Source organism: Marmota flaviventris, chromosome 14, assembly GCF_047511675.1.
Source record: "Marmota flaviventris isolate mMarFla1 chromosome 14, mMarFla1.hap1, whole genome shotgun sequence".
NCBI classification, from domain to species: domain Eukaryota; kingdom Metazoa; phylum Chordata; class Mammalia; order Rodentia; family Sciuridae; genus Marmota; species Marmota flaviventris.
The window spans coordinates 68148887-68172124 of NC_092511.1; the positions used below are offsets into that span (position 1 = coordinate 68148887).

Genomic DNA, 23238 nt, shown 5'->3' on the forward strand with positions numbered 1-23238 from the left:
AACTTGTCTAACCACTTAACAAATTAGTTGATTGAGCTGATTAAAAAATGTTTTTGTTACCATGGACTTTCGGCCTATGCTGGTTTTTCTCCAAATAAAAGCTCATTTTTTTCTTGTCTTTTAATTAAAGTAGATGTATATTTCCATTTGGGGGAATAGTTGTTGTTTTTAAGCCCTACCAATTAATCTTAATATAGTGGGACATGAGTGCGCTTCTTCAAATTTTTAGAATTATTATTAAGTCCAGAGAGATTAATAACTGATATAATTAACAGAGTCCTCACTGTTTTACATTCGATTCCAAAATACTATCTTTTTAAAAAAATGCACAGAAAAGCAGTGGCTATGTCTATTCTATTCTTAGAGGAAGGTGTTATTCAGAGAAGAGGGCACCCAGGTGCGAGGTTTAGGCAGGAAGCCCTTTCCAGCTGCTCCCTTCCAGGGGCCAGGGCACAGTATAATTGTCTCAAGGAATCCAGCAGGGCAGTAGAAGAGGCTTATTTCAATTTTTTTTGTATGTAAAATCCTTTGCCACGTTTTAGTTGAGTGAACATTTTCCTCAGGTTTCCTTTTGAGGTGAGTTCATCTGTTCTAATCCAAAATCTCATGAAAGGATAGTTTTTAGAAGTTCCTTAATAAAAGTAAAAACTTCTTAAATCTATATTTTCACAACTCTGTGTGTGTGTGTGTGTGTGTGTGTGTGGTTGTTTTGTTTGTTTGTTGTTTGTTTTTTGTTTTTGTTTTTTTGGTTTGTTCGACTCAGAAAATTATCAGTCTTTTGAAAGTATCACTTTTTTTGAGTTTAAGAAAGCTGGATACTTGGATTTAAATACTTTGTTGTTTTTCTAATTTAATTTATATTTGAAATTAAAGAACTAGAGAATATAGAAATCAGAAACTTACAATGGGTGAGAAAATCAAATTGTATAAGGTTACAATGGAATATTTATGAAAAGCAAATTATACCTTCCAATTTTCTAACCAATTTCCAAATGAACAAATATTCCCTCTGAGTGCTGGATTTAATGAAAGTGGGAGGGATCCCTAGGGTTTGCTAGGTCCCTTTTCAACTCTCTTTCTTTGAGAACTTTAAACTCAGAACTAGTCCTGGAAACTTCTTAGATATATAATAATGTAATAATTCATTTAATTCTCTAACTATTCACTGTATTTAGCAATTATAATTTTTAAAGATTATCCTATTACTGAGGACCATTGGTAAACTTGTTCTGTTTAACTACTTAAAGCATGTGTGTTTGTGTCTAAATCTATTCATATGGCTATAAAAATATCATAAATGAGGTTGCTTATAAACAACAAAATGTACTTCTCACAATTCTGAAGGCTGAAGGTCCAAGATAGAGGTGCCTGTGAAACCCTGCTTCCTTACAGACTTTTCAGTAACCTTATGTGACTTGAAGGGGTGAAGGAGGTCTCTAGGGTCTCTTTTATAAAGACACTAATCCTGTTCATGAGAGTTCTGTCTTCATAACCTCATCACCTGCCAAAGTCCTTACCTATTAGTACCAGATCTCGTACAGTATGAATTCATCACTCAGACCATTATACATCTCTGATTTCTACATTCTCTAGTTCTTTAATTTCAAACATAAATTAGAAGAGAAAAAAATAAAATATTTAAATTTATATTTAGAATTTTAACATTAATTTGGGGGAGGTGTGTGTGTGTGGGGGGGGTGTTTTCAGCTTAAAGTGCTTTTCTTTTTTTTACATAGAATACCAAACTTTTTCTTTCTTCTTTTTTTTTAATTTTTGTTTTTGTTTTCGTTTCATTTCAGTGGTACTGGGGATTGAACCCAGAGGCCTTCTATCACTGAACCACACCCAGCCCTTTTATTTTTTATATTTTATTTGAGACATGGTCTCACTAATTTACTGAGAATTTGCAATGTTCCTTCCTGCCTCTGGAGTTGCTGGAACTATAAGCATGCACCACCACGCCCAGCAGAATACTAGGCCTTTTAAACATTTTTTTTTTAGAATTGTGCTGTTCAAAGGACATAATTACATACATGGTAGATAAAACATTGTTCCCTTGTTAGACTGTGAGATCAGGTGTTTTCTCTATGCCAGTAGAGAATGAAACTGCTCCTTCTCCTACATGTTATCTTCGTTGGGTAATGACAGGAGATGAGAGAGATGCTTGCCTTGACTGAAATCTGATGCAATCAGCCACAAGATTGGATTGGATTTTAATTGTGAGGGAACTCTGTGATCTTCACCTCATGAATTTTCCCATTACATATACCTGCTATATGACATGACTTTAAAATACTGGGTGATATTTATTCTGTCCCATCCCTTAAATCTTTCTGTCATAAAGAGAGAGAGAGAGAGAGAGAGAGAGAGAGAGAGAGAGAGAGAGAGAGAAACAAACATGTAATCAAAGCTTCACTCGGTTCAAGTTTAGAAAGGATTCTACTAGGTCAGATTACTTGATGTTGGCTACCACAACAACTCCTACAAGACCCTCTGGGCAAAAAGTCTCAATCTTTGAAACAAAGAAAGGGCTAGCTATTCTTTATATCAGTGGCAATGAAAGTCTCATCCCCAAAGTAGCAGCATTAACATCACTGGGAACTTCACAGAAACTCTGTCTTGGGCCCCACATCAGAGCTACTGAATCAGATATCCCAAAAGTAGCACAGAGCAGTCTGTGTGATGCTGCAAGCCTTCTGGCTGATGCTCAGGTTTTACAACTACTATTGTAATTATAAAGTATGCCCTTTAAGTACCATTTTAGTGTTATTAGGCATGCACTGATATATGCAAGGTGAGGACTCATGATAGTTGTTGAGTTAATTTTAGATTGGCTATTAAGTTCTGAGTGATATAAAGCCATATAAATGTGTATGTATGCTCCCCACAGAAAATCACATCTTGGAGGATGTGAACAAATGTGTGATAGCCCTCCAAGAGGGGGATGTGGATACCCTGGACCGGACTGCGGGCGCCATCCGGGGACGGGCAGCTCGGGTGATACACATCATCAATGCTGAGATGGAGAACTATGAAGCTGGGGTTTATACTGAGAAGGTGCTAGAAGCTACAAAATTACTTTCTGAGACAGGTAAGCATGGATATTAGATCTGTCCAAAATGTTAATGCCATGATTAATTTCCATATCTGAATAAATCTGTTGTATTATTCTTAGAGGCCTTTTTGTTTTTAAATTTTGCACATGTCATTGTAATCCTTTCTAAACTTGAACAGAGTGGAAGCTTTGTTTACATGTTTGTTTGATTGTATGTTTTTTTTTATTACAGAAAAAAATATAATTATTTTATTGCATTATTTTCATTGTGCAATATAAGAGATAGAGTACTCAAATGTTCTTATTTCTTGAATTTGAATTTGAATAACTTAAGCCAATAGCAGTTTTATTACTTTTTATGTGTGTATCATTTTATAGTGTTCATATGTCATCTCATTTGATTCTTATAAGGACTTTATGAAGTAGGCGGAGAAACTTTGATTGTTTCCAATTATCGATGAGCAAATGGAGGTTCGAATTCGCTAAGAGACTAGAATGAGATGACAAAGCTTGAAAATAGTTCCGATGTGATTGGAAGTTGTCATCTGAAACTTGAAAACCATTTTTCCATCTCTTGCTTCAGAGGACAAAGTCTTAAGGGGAAACGCTGGACAGTGGGTGGGAAGTAGCATAGATTGTACATGACTAGGACATGCTCCCAAAAAAGGAGGTGATGGCTGCTGAAGAAGGCTGGACTGTCAGCAGACTCCTTGACATGTCCTCCTCAAGGGCGTGTGCGTACTGGGGACTCACTGCTGCAGTAAGGAACAGTTACTCAGGGGAGCCTGTCAGAGTGCTCAGGTGCATTGGGATAGAAAAACAACTCATTTCCACTGAGTTGGCAAAGCAATCAACTATTTGAAGAATGTCAAAGACTGGTCATCTTTCCTTTTATTAATTTAGATTTTGCTCTTGACTACAGTCTCTTGGCTTCAGAAGTCCCTTCTGCCTTGCATCTTTGCTTATGTGTGTGGGATGAGGGATGAGAACAGAGAGAATATTCCAAGAACAGGAAACTAGAGGATAGAAAAGGAGAACTTAAATTTATGTTGTATGGGGTTGTGAGCGAGTCATGAATTGGGTTGTAAGTATGTACAGAAGGGCCTCTGCCCTCGTGCCCTGAGGGGAGCCCTCTTGGATTTGTACATGGACTTTGGACATCACTATGCTTTTTAAACGTAGATGTCTCTGAAAGGTCACATAGAGCAGTGTTCCAAGTTCTGCATGAGAAGACATATTAGTGGAGATATGTTTCTTTTTATATGGATTTATCATTTAAAGACTTGTTTAGATATTTATTAACCTGGAAATAGCAAGGTAAAATCAACTCATTTTCTCTGAAATATAAGACGATAGATTGTAATATCATCATAATGAGCACATGTAGAAATTGTTGCCGTTGAGAATCTAGCAGACTTAGAATTTAAAATAATAATGAGAATAATAAGATATCCATGCATTTTAATTAGCTGAGATTCAGTAAAGTTCTTTTTTTCAAATAGTCTTGCAATTACATTCAGTAGAGCAAACATAAGCAAATCATATAGTATTTCTTTCCTCAGATGGTGTTATAGTTTGTGTATGAGATGTATCCTGAAAAGCTCTTGTGTTGATGAAAGAATGTTCTGAGGTGAGATGATTAGATTATGAGAGTTGTGACCTAATCAGTGGATTTATCCATTGGGTGGATCAATAATGTGAATGGGTTGCTAGCTAATAGGCAGGAGGGTCATGGCTGGTAAAAGTAGGTCACTGTGGACATGTCCTTGGGTTATATTGTCCCTGCCTCCTCTCTCTCTCTCTCTCTCTCTCTCTCTCTCTCTCTCTCTCTTTCTGCTTCCTGACTGCCTTGAGCTGAACAGTTTTCCTCTTCCATGCCCTTGCAACATGATGTTCTGCCTCAACTTGGGCCAAAGCAATGGAGTCAGCTGACCATGGACTGAACTTCTTAAACCATAAGCCAAAATAAACTTTTCCTTCTCTAAGGAGTTCTTGTCAGGTATTTTGATCACAGAGACAAAAAGCTGACTAATAACACATTTGGGAAAAATAGAAGCAGGTATTTTACTCTTCAGTTTAGAGACTTTTTTTTTTTAACCCTTGAAAGGAGATTCTGTCAAGTTTTTGTGATTCTTACCTGCTAGCTTGTCAACTCTCTTCTCTTACAAAGTCTCAGCCTGGTGTGGTCTATCTAAAAATATAGTATTACTTGTTTGAGGCTGACCCTAAATAAAGAGTATCAGAGAAAAATAGAAGAATGGAAACACAAGTCTTGCTTACACATGACTGAGAGGAAGAAATTGTGGTAAATGAAAAATATAGAGCAAATTGCCAATTTATATGTGATTTGGTGCCCACAAAGAATTCAGGCACCATTCAGAAGACACATTTTTGTGTTTCCTCTTATTGTATCTTGGGTTACTTTAGTAAAAAGAGTGGTGTTTATGAGGTCAAAACCTTCTGAAAGGAAAGGTAATTGCTTAGTTGATTGAACTTTTAACATGATTCTCACCCAAACTCTAGGAGTGTAAATAATTTTCTAGTTGATTTTATTAAAAAAAAATCCTCAGAGAAATAACCAATTCTTTCTGGATTGTGTTGTCACTAACCAAGACTTACCTCTTGTTCATTGTCAAACCATTTAGCATTCTCATCCCAATTCTTCCTCAAAATAGTTGGGCATTCTGGAAACTTTTCTAAGGAATTCTCCTTAGAGTGATATCTACATTCCATTCCTAGGAGAATAGAGTGAATGAGTGAGAAATTTAGAATCTACTTTTCAGAATCTTTTGAAGATAACTTGTGAAGTAACCAGATAGAAGAGATTGGAAATAGTATTTATACAAAACTGTTAGAAATGATAAAAATAGGTGTCAAAGAAAAGTAGATGATATTGGGCTAAGAACTTACAAAGACATGTAAATTCTTTGGCCTCTTTCTCTAATCATTCTTCATTTCATAAACAAGAATATATTGCTTCTTTATAACTAAGTAGAGAGATTGCCACAGAAATGGAAACAAACCACTAGCTTAACTAATTGCTAGTTAGAATTGCTGGTAAATAAGCTTGCACAGATCAAGGACATGAACTTTGAGGAAGACCACAGGATCAATCAATTACAGTAATACAAGGCTTCATTGGTTAGTTCTAATGTGTGTCTATGCTAAGGAGATATATAGCCTCAAAATAAAAACTCCTGAGCATATGCTAAACCCTGTACTAATGCCAAATTTCTGCCTTTGGGTTAATATTTTATTTGAATTGATCACTTTTCTGTATAAACTTAGCAAATGTCATGAGAGTTACATTTGATTTGGGGGAGAGAACAAAGGGGTGGTAGGCAAGAAGGAGAAGACAAGGAGAAAGATGAGAAAAAAGAAAACAAATAAATTGTTATATGTTTTTTTTTTTCTTTTTAAAATCTGAGTTGTTTGATTAAGACCCTGAGCTGGGAGTTTTTAACCTCTGTGATACTGACCCTTTGGTCTGAGCAATTCTTTCTTGGGGGTTAGAGGCCTGTGCTTCCTGTGCATTGTAGAATGCTTAGATTCTGCCTCTACCCACTAGATGCTTGTAGCATCTGTTGCCTTTCCCACACTAAATTCTGATAATAAAAATTATCTCTAGACATTGCCAGATTCCTGTGTTGGGGGTGACAATACCCACTGTGAATCACTGGCCTAAGGTAAAGAAATATCCCCAAATAGAGAAAAGTTTGAGTAGGGCAAAATGGAGCCTGTGTACTAAAGACACAGAGTAGCGAAGGGCATGGTGTGGGAGTGTGTTGCAGAGAAGTATTTATAAAAGGGCAGTGTGCTTAGCTAAACCAGATATTTCTGCAGAAGGTGATCACCAACACTCCCTAGCCCCTGTTTATGCATGTGAGTGACTGCAGGGTGGGGCCACTAAAGGACGACTCCTACTCTGTGACATGATGGCCTTCCAAGAGTGGCTATGAGGAGTGACAAAACCATCTGTGGTTTATTTTCCACGAATTATTTTCCTTCCTCAGTAAAGACAGTATTTGACATAAGAAGGCTTTTTGTGTTGATATGAATGCTAAGTAAAATGTAAGAAAATAATTTAATGGATTACTAGTATGCTAAAATTATAGGACAGCATCAAGCAGGGAGGAAGAGCAGGAAGAAAAGATTAACATTAAACAGATACATGAGGTGGGAGGGAAAGGGAGAGAAAAGGGAAATTGCATGGTAATGGAGGGAGACCCGCATGGTTATACAAAATTACATATAAGAGGTTGTGAGGGGAATGGGAAAATAAACAAGGAGAGAAATGAATTACAGTAGATGGGGTAGAGAGAGAAGATGGGAGGGGAGATAGTAGAGGATAGGAAAGGTAGCAGAATACAACAGTTACTAATAGGGCATTATGTAAAAATATGGATGTGTAACCGATGTGATTCTGCAATCTGTATTTGGGGTAAAATTGGGAGTTCATAACCCACTTGAACCAAATGTATGAAATATGATATGTCAAGAGCTTTGTAATGTTTTGAACAACCAATAAAAAAATTTACCTATTTATTTCTTAGGAAACCAACATAGCAATAAAATGGATCTACTGCAGACCCAATAAATACTTACATAGCGTTTTTGATGGGATCTTCAATAAAACCTGAATTATAACAAATTGCCAACGGCTTGGTAGTTAGTACACGCTTGACCAGACTCATCTTCAGAGATCTCATTTGCAAAGTCAGGTTGCTGCAGAAGGCTGAGGGGGGTAAAAATATATTAGTGACATCATATTAAGATATCCATAGAGTTGTTCATTCTTTGCTGAATGGATTATATTCAAATGTCATTTTTGTAAATTTGATAGCTGCAGCAGATTTGTGGCAATGTGACCATTATTGGGTTGAGAGTGCTCTGAGACTCTGCCAGACATTTCTTCTTTAGAGGACCAAAAAGGGAGACATTTAAGATGAAAATATTTTTAAATAAGTGTTCTGTTATTGATCATTCTGGAGGAAGAGGTTAAAATTCCATTATTTTGAAGAACACCTTGGCCAAACCAGTGGTACGATTTTTACTTCCAAGGTCTAGAACCTGAAGTTTAATAAAAGAGAAAGGAGATTGTTGACCTCCTTTCTGTATTGTTTACATAGGAAATGTAAGAGGATCAGCAAATAGAAAGCACTCAGCTGGAAATAATTTTGAAGGGTCCTTTTATCTCAGTTCAATGCAATAGAGTGAACCTAGCCTGCCAACTAACTTTCATCTTAAATTAGTTGATCCCTCTGGGATACAGTTTGGTGTATTGCTTGATGTTTGATCACTCAAGGATGGCCAATATTATTAATCTTAGAATATGTATGTACATCTCTGTTCCTGGCCTCCTGGTGACCACTCTCCATAGGAACTCATAGTGCCTGTGAATCCTGTGTATAAACCCACTGCCCATCTGGATAGGTTTTTTCCTTGTTCTATCAGATAGGTTTTTTCATTGTTCTATCAGAACACATCTACACAGCTCCCACTATCCTCCCTATAATGTTCTTCATTTCCTCCTCCTCTTCCTTCTCAACATCTGTTTATTGAACTTATTCTTTAATGCTAACTCAGATCTCAGTTGGAAACCGAGAACTCTGTCTTTTGACGTATTTCCTCTTCAGTGTAAAAGGCTGCACTCATAACCAGGTTCAGTTCCTAGAGGCAGGTGCTTCTGTGTGAACTCACAGCCTAGAAGGCTTTTATCATACAATTAGCATTTAATATATATGCATTGATTAAATGAACATAAACCATTGGGATATTATTCAATTTTATTTTTATTTTTATTTTTTTAGTAGAGAATATGTTCATTGGTAACCTCAGGCTCACATCCCAAGATTCCTAAATAAATGGAGAGAATTTTTCCCTTCCACTTTCTACATTTCAAAGGGGAGCAATCTGATTGGCTGTTTGGGGTGTGCTTCCTGCATTTGGACTCACAGTAGGATAGCATTTTACAATTGTATGGATTTGGACCATCTGCCTTATCCTTGTGGCTGGATTGGGGGAAGGGACACACGGAGGGAAATAATATCAATGTTAGAACAAGATGGTAGGGACAACTTATTGGGAAGACAAAAAAGTTAGGTATTATAGATAGGAAGGACTGTTCCAGTCTAAGTCACTTTTCCATGACTGACCTTGAAATTAGATTATGGAAGTAATGAACTTCTACAGAAGCTGTAATGACTGAGCTTGCTCAGCCTAGACATTTTAATATATTTTAAATGTGTTTTAATATAATCCTTACTATTGGTGTAAAGTATTTTATTTCTTTCTGAAAGGTCAAAATGATAGTGATATGGAGGAAATGATGTGCCTGTTGGTGGCTTTGATGGTCCTAGTGGTGGGAAGTCAGAAATATAGAAAGAATGAGAAGGAAATTTCAATCACTTAATATCCCTTAAAAAGGCAATGTGTAGTTTATCTCAATGCCTTTTCTATATGCCTAAATCCTATACAATCTACGTTATCCCAGACAGCTGATTGATAAGGATTTTAAATATCTTCATTTATTTGCTTTGTCCTAAAAACACACGTGAAGTTTTCTGGCTCAGAGCATAAACTTGTTGACAGCACCAGTTCCTCACATTCCATTTTCCTTGTCAGGACAGTGTGGGTTCTGTGTATGCAGAAGAGTCTGCACTATAGGAAAAGAAACATAAAATTATGGACCTGGAAGTTACATAGCAATTGGTCTTCAACTTCCCCTTTCCTTCTCAGGGCAAGAGAGAAGTATTTGCCTCTTATTATAAACATATTCCTTCCAGAAAAGGCCCTACTTAGATTGGCACAACTCTTGGGACAGAAGTATATTGTTCCTGGTTTTATCCCCCCTTGAAATGTAAGCAAACATCTTGGAGGAAATAAAACTGTGAACCTCCCTCCAAGATATTTTTTTAGGGATGCTTTTGAGTTGTCCTTTGGATCAGGTCACCAGTCATTTTTGCTTAGACAACCCTAACCATACAGAAACCTGAAAATTGATTTTTCTACATGGTTTTGTTTGTAAATGATGTGTTCTGAGACAATTCAGACATGTGCAACTCATGCAGCACAGGGCCTGAAGAATCACCTCAGAAAATAAAACTTATGAAGAGAAAGGAAGATGCACAATTTTAACCTATTAATAAAATACACAACACGGAGTACAGATGGGCTAGGGTGGACATAGGAAGGCTCACAATTACATATTTATGTGTTATAAATTTGGGGACACAGAACAAAGAGCGTCCATTGTCAAAGAAAATACAAAAGGAAGGACATAAATCTGCATACCTACAATGTATCATAGCATGGCTTCAGAATCCTGGGAGCTTCACATAGGTGGTGTTTCTTTGTCCCTTCAAGGGAACCAGTACTAGCATCCATGTTGCTGGTAGTGGAGAAGAAGTAGATCCTGTATGTCATGTCCAGCAGGGTGAGGGCTGGTGCCTACTGGCAGTAGAGGCCAGGATGCACTGTGTACAAACTGAGGTAGTATGTAGCCCCATCACCAGGCTTCTCACAGAGGGGAATATGCCATATCAATGATGGGTGCTTCAGTTCGAGAGGTGAAGAATATACTGACAGGCACTTGTTTGAAAGCACATGTAGTATGTCACTGGAGTACTCCAGAAATTGTTTTGATAATGGAAGATGAAAACTTCTAAATGTAGCTGAATAACCAGAAATAACTGATGGACATAAGAACCAGAGAGGTTCTATTTATCATGGTCAAAGTGACCCTGAGATTCCCATCCTTCCCAGGTTTGTCTTCTAACATTAGCCAATTTCTTCCTTATCAGTGAAGTCCTCTAACTGTCCCATAAAACCTGCATCTTAACAAATTCCAATCCCATTCCTTACACCCATTACCTTTATTATCTGTGACATTCATTTGGTTCCAATATATGGCCTCATATTTCAAACTCTGCATTTATCCATTTGTTTATTTATTGCCTGTTTTTTGTTTGTTTGTTTTGGCTTAAACAATTACAATTTATTTTCTTATCATTCTTGTGGCTAAAGGTTCAAGATAAAGGTATTTATAGGATAGGTTTCTTGAGCTCTCTTTTTTTAAAATTTTTATAAACTTTCATTTGTTACATGTGACAACAGAATGCATTACCATTCGTATTACACATATAGAGCACAATTTTTCATATCTCTGTTTGTACACAAAGTAGAGTCACATCCTTCTTGTCTTCTTACATGTACTTAGGGTAGTGATGACCATCGCATTCCACCATCTTTCCTACCCCCTCCCTTCTCTTTTCCCCTCTGCCCTATCTAGAGTTCATTTAATCCTCCTATCTCCAACACCCTGCATAGTATGGATCAACATCCTTAATCAGAGAGATCATTCAGCATTTGGTCTTTTGCTGAGCCTTCTCTTTTGAACTTGAAGATGACCCCCTTCTTGTTGCCTCTTCACATGCTCATCTCTGTCTGATTTTGTGTTCTTGGTGTCTCTCTGTGTTCAAATTTCCTCTTCTTAGAAGGATATCGATCAGATTGGATTAAGATGATCCATAATGGCCTCATTTTAACTTAACTATCTCTTTAAATACTTTACAACCAAATACATTCATATTGTGAAGCACAAAGTGTATTGCCTGTTTTAATGCATGTGTTTGTTTTTCCTGTAGTCAATCAGTTTCAGGGCTGGGGACTTCTGGGAAAATGAGGCAGCATGAAGAACCCTACGCCACCCCTTCAAACCCCAATTCTTGCAATCAAGTCAGAAAGATTCCAGACACGTTGCTCTGAGTAACAGGCATGAGTTTATTAGAAGGGATAGGAAAAGGGGAAAAGGAGTAGGTTGAGAATTTGTTAAGGATGCACTTAAGGGAGAGAGTGTGTCCCCTCAGAGAGAAGAGGGGACAGCATGCCTCTCCTGTACTTAAGTTTTGTAGGGATCCCAGAGAAGTTTCCAGACAGTCCCACCCAGGTCCACCTCTTCACTTTTGACTGACAGCAGGATAACAACAGACTTTCAAGTCCCCACTGCCATAACAACTCTGGGTCACCTTGGCCCATGCTGAACAGTTCTAATTGGATTATTAACCATAAATCCTTCAGATTTTATGGTTAGAAGGAGTTATCCTTATCTCCCTGAGTTTTGAGATCTGGTTTGTGAAAAGGGTCAAGTCTCCCCCTTCAGAGTAACTTGGGTTCCTCCTATCAACATTATTTCATGTCTGTATTTCTCCTGTAGATAACAGGTAGTTTGCTGAGGAATGTGACATATCCTGTCTTCTTAAGCCAGGCAGGGCTGCAGGTAAATTGCTTCGTGGAAAATAAAATGGGGTGGGGGGTGTTCAGCACAGTGGCCCCATTTTGTAGAATTATTCCCTTAGCCTCGTGTTCCCACTATTCACATTTGTCTGTCCCCTAACAAGTCTATTGTGTGTATATCTTAAGACCTATGTCATGTGTATTGATTTTTTAATTAAATTTTAACCCCTTTAGATCTAAATCTGCCTCTTCATTTCTTCCAGCCTTGATTGGAGTTGAAGGCCAAATATGTTTATTAATATAAGTGAAACATAATGACAAATTGCTTTCTTTTAAGGGCATTTTTTTACCCTTTTAAAAATTATATTAAAAAAAATAAAATAAAAAATTTAAAAAAAAATAAATAAAAATTATATACTTAATAATCAAAATCAGAATCTTTAACATCACTTGTAAGGAATTCTTAGCAAGTGTTTTACTACATCTTAACGCCATCTAAGTCTTTAAACCCCATTGATGCCAAATTAAACTGTATTTATCAAGCAAGGTTCTGATAAACACTGTAAGCTAAATAAGGCATCACACTCAATTCTTTATTCATTCCTCAAGTTTCAGAATTAAATGTGCCATCTTTCCTCTTAGGTTATAAACTGTTTGTGATTATTTTTGAGATGCTTATTTTAAACTATAAGAAAACCTTCCAAGCAAGCAGTTTCTTTCCTTGGGGAAAGGAGTTTGTGTCTAGACAAGAGCAGATGGATGCTCCCTGATTCTCTTAGGGTGGTTATCGTGAATGGAATTTAGAGTTGCTGTTTTTTTTTTTTCTTCTTCTCCTTTTTCTAAGCCATCCTTTTCATCTTTTATCAAACAATTCAGCTCATGGGTTATGTATGGCCTTCTGGAACTTGAATTTGATTTTGATGTTGGAAATGTACATTATAATTTTCCAAACATGAATTTATGAAAATAGTAGCCTTTTGGAACTCCCACAGAGAGATGACTGACGAGGAAAGAATACCCAAGGATGCACACAGGATGGAAGAGCTAGGACTGTCCAGCATGGTCATAGTGGTTTTCTGAAGAGGCAAAAGTAGTTGACGGATTGTCGTAAGGGAATAAGGAGCAGACTGAGTTGGGCTATTTTGCCTTTGCTTCTGGATTCCAGTATTCAATATCTTCCAACCTGAAGAAGCCCTATCAAGAGGGAACAAAGCCAGTGTATCATTGGTCTAGACAGGGGAAGATTTAAATATAGACGGAGTGCTTAAGTTTCATTTCTACATTGTCTCTGCCACATGTTTAAAAAGTATTTGAGGATACTTTACTCAAGATTTAAAAATCAATCAGCTAGCATAAATTAAATAATTAAAGTGGTGTAAGTGTGAGATAGAAGGAAAATAGCCTCACAAGAATATATTAGCTTAAGCTAGGAGGTTTATTAGAAAGAGTGTTTTATTTGACAAACTGGATTTGAAATCTTTCTTTTCTTTTTTTTTTTTTTTTTTTTGTGTGTGTACCCAATATCTCACACATGATAGGCAAGTGTTCTACAACTGAACTGTATCCCTAGCCCAAGTTTTAGCTTAATTAAAATTCTCTTCCCTATGGACCTGATAAATTTGTAATGAAACAATATCTATCATGGCCTTTTTGACAATCAAGACATAAAGAAAATTTCTAGAAGTGAGTTCATATAATTTTGCATTGAAGATAGATTTCATAGTAAATTCCTTATAAACAATGCAGCACTGTCACAAGGGTGATGTGGCCCTGCTGAGGAGAAAGAAGGGCATAAAACTGAGGGAGCTCAATTTGCAAGACAAATTGTAACAACTTACTAGTTTTCAGATTTACCATTCATCGTGTACTGTTTTCAGTTTATTTCATTATGTCACATAAGACCTGTTTTTTAGTAGTGAATCAATATGGTTGTACTCTCAATTCCTTTTCAAAGAATAATGGGTGAATTGGCCTACTGTAAACAAAGGAAAAGGATTAAATGATGGGCAGAAAAAGAGAGAAAATGTGAAATGTGACACTCATCATTTTATCCCTGAAAAACTTGATGACAAAAGAATTCTTTCCTCCATCCCATCATCTTTCTCTTCCAGTGGTAAGATTCTCTGTGCCTAAAGGATAACAAAGACTTAAGATGTAAAGGAAGAAGAAGTTGTGGACTCTGCCTAAAAGTGACTCATATGCAAAATAGTTGATATACTGAAATGCCAACCAACTTTAATGTACTACTGTAATTGTGTGTGTGTGTGTGTGCACGCGCGACTGCATGTATGCATGTAATTAGGATGTTATAAAATTGTGGAAAACTATATGCTTTGGGATATGTAAGAATTGAAGATGGCAATTAATTCTAAACTGAAGACTGAAAGTTGAGGAGGTGTCCATCTGACCAGAGAAGTGTATTTCAATATGAGAGAATAAATTACTTATGGGCATGTTGGTATGGCATGTTTTGTCTATGTCATATTTGAGACACAGGCATAATTCAATCTAATTGGAACACTTGAGTATATGTAGGAATAGGAGGTAAAACAAGCAGGAGAGAGATGAACTATAGATGCCAGATGCTTGTATGTGTCTGTATCTCATGAAAGATTTTAGAGTACGTTGGAATGTTTAGAGTCGGAGCAAGGGCTTTTTAGACAGTTTCTCAGAGACAATGGGATTGGCTGGCAGTTCACCTCCACCACCTCTAGTTAACCTTGGATTTTTCCCTGTCAGCAGTCCTACTTGCACTTTAGCACAACTTCTCATTCATTTGACTAACTCACCCTGTGCTCTGAAACTTCACCTCTGAAGTCTCTCTAGAGGATTCATTTCAAAACCTCCTTACCTATGGTTTAGGATCTCCATCAACACTGAAATGATGTGACCTTGATTTTTATATGCACATTTAATTCTGATTTCATTACTCCTGGAATGCCATCATTTTGTGACCTAGTGTGCAGTCTGCATACAAAAGTATAGCTAGAATTTAAAGGTTTATTTTTAACTTTGATCACCTTTTCAGGATAAAAGCTATTAAGAGCAATTCAGTATTTTTGATAAACAATAACAAAGTTTTGCCCACATTTTTGGATGCAAGTCAGAAAGTAGAAATAAAATTCTATTTATATAAACCTATATCAGAAACTCTTAATATATAATTCTATCTCAGAATTATTTGGGGGGCATGTAATTTTTCAGACACTACCAATGTGGTATGAGAATTCATAGTTAAATTAATACATAGGTTTTTACCAAGATGAATCATTGTTCTATAAACTCTTGTTTTTCTGACTTATCACTCTCAAAAGCAAAACAGAATAAAATTAAACTAGGAGTAAGAGGAACAAAATAGAAAAGCTATACAGGTTAAGAGCAGTAGAAATGTCCTAAATAATAGTAAGGTCCTAAATAAATAAACTTTGAATGTACTTAGGACTAGTCCATAGAGAAAGATGTTCTTCCCCTTTTGTCTTTTTTTCCATGAAAAATTGATGATATTTCTGTTCTAGTACCTTCATAAAATGGCTTATTTCTACCTGCTCTGACAGTGCCAGGTCACTGACACCATAGTTGTTACCTGCGCCCTAGCATGTCACTGAGAGGTGCTGGGCTCCATGCCGATGACATAGAATGTGCCCTGCTCCAGATCTGGCATTTCAGAGCTTCTCGTGAAAAGGGTCCCCCTAGGTATTATATTCCCTGTCCCTTGGGCACAGAATCAAGCCTGGAGGTAGCTAGAGCAAGATAATTTGTCACCTACTGTTTTTCTGCCTCCCATTTCTTCTTCAGAGTGACCTTGTACAAGGAAAACAGGAGTAGCAAACCCCGCTCTTGCCCCTTCAGACTCCAGAAAGATCGCCATGTGGATAGAAATATATTCATGGGGGTCAGGGTCTGGGCAGTGGGGGCTACCTGACTCCATTTTCTAGATGACATTTATGAAGGTAGAATACTAAACACTTTACCACAGTTCCAATTTCTAAGGGACTTCCTTACTTAATGCTCTTCTATAATATTTTGACCACAGAAGGGACTTTGTTTTTCAGAGCCTTTCTTCTAAAAGGAAGCATACAACTTTGAGAATAACTTATTTCATTTAAAATATTTGAATTATAAAAAAGATTCAAAGATACAAGAACAGAGACTAAAATGATGACCTTCATTTCCCTCTCAAAGGTAAACACTATATGTAAGGTGACATAGTCTTTCAAGACATGTGAGGACATGTACAAATGCTTATATGTTTAAAGTATGCACAAGACTCTTTTGTGTATTTTTAAATTTTCCACAAATAATCATCTCTGTTCAGTTTGCTGACCTTAGGACTTACTTTAATATACTGGCTGAACCCCAATTTGCATGCCTTGGTTCATTTTTGTCCCAGACATTATTGCTCATGCATCTGGAGTGAACATGTCACAACAGTTCCCCCTCAGTTGGAGGATTCAGAATAAGGCTGGGTTGTAGCTTATTGACAGGACTCTGAAAAGCAATTATTACCATTCTGAAATTTTATATAATTTTCTTCTTTATAACACTAGAATATATAACCTAACAAGGAACGAGTGTAACCAAGAGACACAAAGACATTCTTGTGGCTGCAGCCTAGGGTTGCTCAGTGTGATTAATCAGCATCTCTGTAGAAGTTAATATTTGGAAATGCCCTAGATAATGTCCTCATTCACCATCTGGGAGTGGAAAGCTTCATTTTACTAGATTTTGTTAAAAGTGTTCACCAAAATGTGCAGTTGAATTAGGTCCCATTTATAATTTGTTTGCCTGAACCAATATGTATGAAAAACTCATTTTCTATGTTACTATATTTGTAATTATTAGTGAAGAAAAATATCTTATTGTATACATATTAGTATACAGTATATCAGTATATGGACTCTTTCTGTGAATTGAGGGTTGCCTTTGTCAACTTTTTCTTTATTGATTTGTAAGTATATCTATCCTGTGTACATATAAGAGTACTAATCCTTATTAGTTATACAATTGAGGCAAACAGTTTTATGCTTCTAAGTGTTACCTGACAGTGTATCAATTTATAATTATTAAAGCAGCTTAACCATCAAATAGAATGGAATTCATATAACTCAGAATTTTCAGTTTAAGAAAGAAAAAGAATCTGCAAATTTATTTAAGAAAAATATTCGCTCCTAAATGCCAAATACATTTTTAAAAAATCTAGTTTATGGTCAAAGAGGTGAAATTCATTTATCTGTATTTTTCATTCATGTAGAAAAAGTTTATTCACAACATAAAGGAATAATTAAAATAGTTGAGTTTAATGCATTGGTTTCAGAAATATAGTTTTCAAATATTTTAATTTAATTTTAATTGGCATAATAATTGTACATATTTATGAGGTGCAGTGTGATGTTTTGATATGTGTATAAATTGTATAGTGATCAAATTAGCCTAATTGGCATATCAATCACCTCAATTTTATATGATTAATATTTGCATCAGTACAGTTCCATATTCTCCAAATTTTTTTCCATCTAAATATAGTTCAAAAGCCCAAGTAAAACAAAATTCATATAGTATAGAGAACTCGTCATAATAATTCACACAGAGAAGGAAATTTACTCCATACATGCTTTTGGTTTTGATAATGTTTATTAAAAGAGTGGTTACTGTTTTCCTCTAACCCTCCCTCTCTGTTTTTATTTTTCTTTTACATTTGACTTTTTTTGGTAGAAACACACTTTTCTTAGGATGTTTTATCTTGAACACTCTTTCCCTAAAGAGTAGAGTAATTTAGCAGAATTTCTCACACCAGTATTAAAATGGATGCATAAAGTTTCCGCAGAGCATGAAAATGAGTGTCAAGAGGGAATGAGGCCTGAAGATTCAGAAACAGGAATAGATGGATGATGTTTCTGTTTTATTGTCCTTGTAAATAAAATGAATCGTACTTTTGGCTTTTGTTTCCTAATTGGTTGTTACAAGGTAACAGCTGAGAAAATAGAATTACAATTTTCAAGAAACAGTGAATCAGCAGCAATTTTTAAGTCGTCAGTGGAAGTATTACAGACTTTCCACTAAGTTTATTTTCTGCAAATCTCCAGTGGGAGTTGAAGGTGTCCCTGTGAGAAGAAAGAGGTGTCATCATTCTAAAAACTTATATGCAAATTTTATTTCACATCAAAATGATCCTGGCAAAATGGGAAAATTTTCCTTTAAGTCCATTGGTTTTCTCTCAATGGGTCTTCCTGCTGGTCTCTGCTGTCTTTTTCCTCTTTCTTCTTATGAGTCCTTCATAGCCTCCGTTCAATCCCATCTCCCACCACCATGTCTCAATTTCTGCATTTCCAACAAAAAAAATGAAATGTATTGGGTCATTTCATTTGCATGCTGTTGTGAAGCCATGTGGGTTAAGACCAGCTGTTTACCGGTTATGACTATAATTTCTCATATTAGTTAAATGTTTATTGATACTTCTTATGGGCTAGATTCCATCCAGCTTTTGTATGCACTATCCCCACTGAATCCAGGCACAAGATCTTACTACATTTTATAGAAAAGCAGGTTGAGAAGGGCTAAGGAAACTTGGCCAAGATTTCACAGTTGGTAACCAGCAGAAGTGGAATTCTGCTCAGGTTAGCATAACATGTACTTTATATTCCTATGCTACACCACACTACCTTGGATGGGTTATAAAAGTTTTCATTTTTGTAAACATCGCCATGCATGGTGTACATTTTATTTGCCACACAGAGGTAAGTGCCACAAAGATGACTAAATTGGACCAACCCCATCTGGCTGGCAAGGTCTACCACCTTGCCCAAGGGCTGCAATGAGAGAAGATTGCCTCATCTACTGCTTTTCTCTCTGTTTATCCCAGTGATGCCACGCTTTGCTGAACAAGTCGAGGTTGCCATTGAAGCCCTGAGTGCCAACGTCCCTCAACCATTTGAGGAGAATGAATTCATCGATGCCTCTCGCCTGGTGTATGATGGTGTTCGGGACATCAGAAAGGCTGTGCTGATGATCAGGGTATGTGAGGCCTCTGTAACACAGAGCTGATCTGAGTTTCTAGTAGGGATCCCAAGTGTCGTCTTCACTTTTTAATTACTCACTGCAACCTGGTAAATTGCTTGGCTCCTTACTTAGACCAGGTGGACCCTTTACTTAAAAAGGAATAAGTGATTCCAGCAAGCCCAGATAGGCACTGAATATCCTGCAGCCTTATGGCCTTCCTGCTTCTTGCATGCATTTCCTAAATTTAATTCCAACTGAGGAGTAACCCAGGTACTTTTCAATTGCCCCTTACTAACACTCTCTTCCTACAAGGCTCATGGACTATAAAGAAGTAAAGATTACTCAGCGTATTAGTGTTAGTATAGTAGCATTATTCTCATAGATAACTACATTCTCCTTATAAAAAAAAATAATGCAAGCATTATAAATTGCTTCACATCAATTCTCCACCAGCACACAACTAACTGCCCACCGAAAACTTGTATTGTCAGGTGTGTCTTCCAAATCATAACTGAAGTAAATATATATAGACATAGAACTAGAAAAAATATATAAAATATATATTATATAGCATATATATATAATATATATATAAAATAATTGACATTTAAGCTCTTAACAAAGTTTGCTTTGTTTACCTAAAATATGCCTTAATCTAAGACAGTTTACCTCATTCCATTTAACTTCTGCATAATATTGCATTGAAAGATTTTTCCTCCTTACCTTATTTTTTTCCCTTCCTTATTTTTTCTCCTTACCTTACCTTAGATTTAGAATAATCAAACAAAAAATTTTATTAGCCATAGGACCCTTTCTTCAAAGTACATATGCAGAAGCTTCAATGACAGATACTTTTATAACTATTATCATTTACATGGGAAGGGGACTTCTGCTGTCCTAACTCCAAGAGCATGATATCTGACCGAAATACACAGGACCCACATTTTTTTTTTAATTTTAAGTTTTTAGTTGTTGATAGACCTTTATTTATTTCTTATTTATATGTGGTGCTGAGAATTGAACCCAGTGTCTCACACATGCTAGGCAAGTACGCTACCACTGAGCCACATCCACAGCCCCTGGGACCCACATTTTTTAATTGAAAATTTCCTAGTATACACATTTAGAAAAGAGTAACAAGTGTCACTAATTATAACTTTAATCACATATTTTATTTAGCCCAGTATTTCAACGTGTTGCCTTGGTCACATTTAAAGCGCTCTCTAGCTCCACGTAGGTAGTGTCTGACACTGCATGAGGCAGTCCTTGACTCTGTCCTCACCCTCAACCTCCTGTTGTCTCTGTCACTGATCACTGAAACCACCAGGTATCTGTCTAGCACACTTAGGAATCATTCAGCATCTAAGTCAACACCCCCTTTTCAAAACCAAACAAAAAACCCTACTTGTACTGCAGCAGCCACCTAGGTCATTGCATGTAGTCCCTCAGGTATTTCGAGAACAATCTATGAAATATTGTCCCCTCTGGGCAACATAATCCAAGTTCTTTGAGGATTTCATAGGTGGTGCTGATTCTTCTCCAATCCCTGATGTCCTTGAACTCATTAGGCACAGTTCCCTTGGACTACAGCATTTCTGAAGCAATCCCAGCAGCCTGGAGTAGAGCAGGCTAGAAAGATCTAGAGTTAGACCTTTATTGACCTCCATGCTCCTGCTGAAGCATCACCAGCTCTGCCACTTCAGAGTCCAAATACCATCTTCTCCTCTCACCTTTAGATCAGTATACCTGCTTTCATATTAAATAGAAGTCTCTTTCATAAGAATTTCAGATCCATCCCCAAAGCTCCCAGTAGATAAACTGTATCAGGCAGTATTAATTATACTAAAACACATGGAATTCAAATTTGGAATTTGGGGACCTGTGCTTTTCACTTGCCCTTCTTATGCCTGTGAAGCTCTTATCATCTTTCAAGGCCTGGTTTGAATGTCCTCTCTCCACATTTTACCCTTCACAATAATTACCCTATCTTTTAACGACCTATACCTATTTCTGCCTGTGATAGTATTTATTATACCATTTCCTTTTATGTCTATTACTTTCTCTAGACTGTGAAATTTGGGAAAGGAACAGCTGTCTTTTTTTTCCCCTCTCTCTCTCTTTCTTTTCATTATGTTGCTTTGTTTGGCATAGGGCCTAATACTGTGTGTGTGTGTGTGTGTTTTCAAGTGGGGAGAGATGTCTTGGAAGATAGGAAGGTGTCAGAGAAAAAAAAAGATGTAAGAATTGGAGCCTTTTAAGCCCCTAACAAATTAGATCATTTTCCTCATTACCTACTAACTTGTGAAATAAGGTAATAGACCATGAGAGTTATGCTTTGAAAGCATTCGGCACTAAACCCCACTACAATCCTCAAGACATATTCCCTCTTTTGCCATTTTTCTGCTTTGTTAGCCTTCAGATTTTTGTGACAACCATTTATCTGAGAAGCTGAGAAATTTATAGACATCATTCATTTATTCATTCATGAGCTGTAAAAAAACACAATTTTAGATAAAATGCCATATCGTTGTCACATGAAGTGTCATTCCTCCATCTCAACATTTCAAGTGAGTTGATCAGAAGGATTTCACACCACTTAAAATTTAGGAAGAGAGAAATATACAGTATGTACAAATTGTTATTTTAAAAAATTGCTATCCATTCAACACTTGAATGGTTTCATTTTGTACTTAAATAATTTCTTGGTTTCTTCTTTGAATATAATTATTAAGTGTACAGTACTTAAAAAAAATCTCAATGTATAAAGTTAGAAGAGAAACACAGTGAGATGAGTAGGAACTCTATCTTGCTCAGCAAACCTGACTGTGCCCCTTCCCCAAGTCTTGATTATACTTTTAAAAAGAAAGAAATCTTTTTGAAAAAACAAAGGCAGATGCAGAAAGGACCTTGAAGGGTCAAACTCCCCATCACCTTGCCTCTCAGCAATCAATACATATTTAATGGTGATGTCGGTATCTGAGTGCTCCAAGCCAGCTCCAGGCAACTCTCGACAGTAGGCAGTGCTTGCCCTTCCCGTGTTCAGCCTCACCTTTCAGGACCCTACATCTCTCCTGGAGCAGGTCTACTCTTCCACCTCTTGATTCTATTTTTTTGTTTGTGCCTTGATGAGATTTACCTTCTGTGATCTGTCAGATGCATGGGAATTTTCTGATGATCCTCATAAGGTAGTGGAAAAATGAGTAGGCAATTCTGGCAGACCAATATACTGTCAGTTCTCATCATCTGCAGGAGTTAAGTTCTGTAAATTCACCAAACACTGAATTAACGAATACTAAACTATTGCTCCTAGGGGAAATACAGAGTTAGGTTCCCGTGAGCCTCTGGTCACATTTTCACCACCTGACCAACACATGGCCTTGTTTCATGTGTACTTTGGTTTAAAGACAACTTCTTTATATATTGTTGATGCATAAATATTAAATCAGGGTCACTATCACTGACTCTCTCTCTCTCTCTCTCTTTTTTTTTTTTTTTTGGTACTGGTCATTGAACCCAGGGGTACTTTACTCCTGAGCTAGATCCCCAGTTCTTTTTTATTTTTTATTTTGAGATAGAGTCATGCTAAATAGCTGAGAATGGCTTTAAACTTGCAGTATTTCTGCCTGAACCTCCCAAGTTGCTAAGATTACAGGCATGTGCCACAAGGCCCTGCACTAACTCATATTTGAATGACACAGGGGGTTTCTCTGTGACGCACATCACAGTTCCCTTACACATGGGGACACTAGACAATAACTCAGCATTACTTTTAGGGACCATTTGTCACATAGAAGTCAAAAGCACAAAAAGTGTGGCCCTAAATAGATCATGAAAGCAATACTTAGTCACAGCAAGGGAGCTTAGCTAAGAAGGCAGAGCACTATGTTGTTTGGCTTTAGCTGGGAACATACACATTAGGTGAGTTATTTTTTTATTTTTATTTTTTCACTTTC

At 36.7% G+C, this 23238-nt stretch overlaps 1 protein-coding gene across 4 annotated transcripts in view; it reads left to right on the plus strand.

The window, feature by feature from the left end:
* The window catches only part of Ctnna2 (catenin alpha 2), a 983267-nt gene that overhangs the window by 886880 nt on the left and 73149 nt on the right, over positions 1–23238 (plus strand). For all 4 annotated transcript variants that reach the window (XM_071601249.1, XM_027943787.3, XM_027943788.2 and 1 more), the window contains 2 exons: positions 2891–3091; positions 19149–19300. In XM_071601249.1, coding sequence (XP_071457350.1) covers positions 2891–3091; positions 19149–19300 — 353 coding nt within the window. The remainder of the gene's footprint in view (positions 1–2890; positions 3092–19148; positions 19301–23238) is intronic.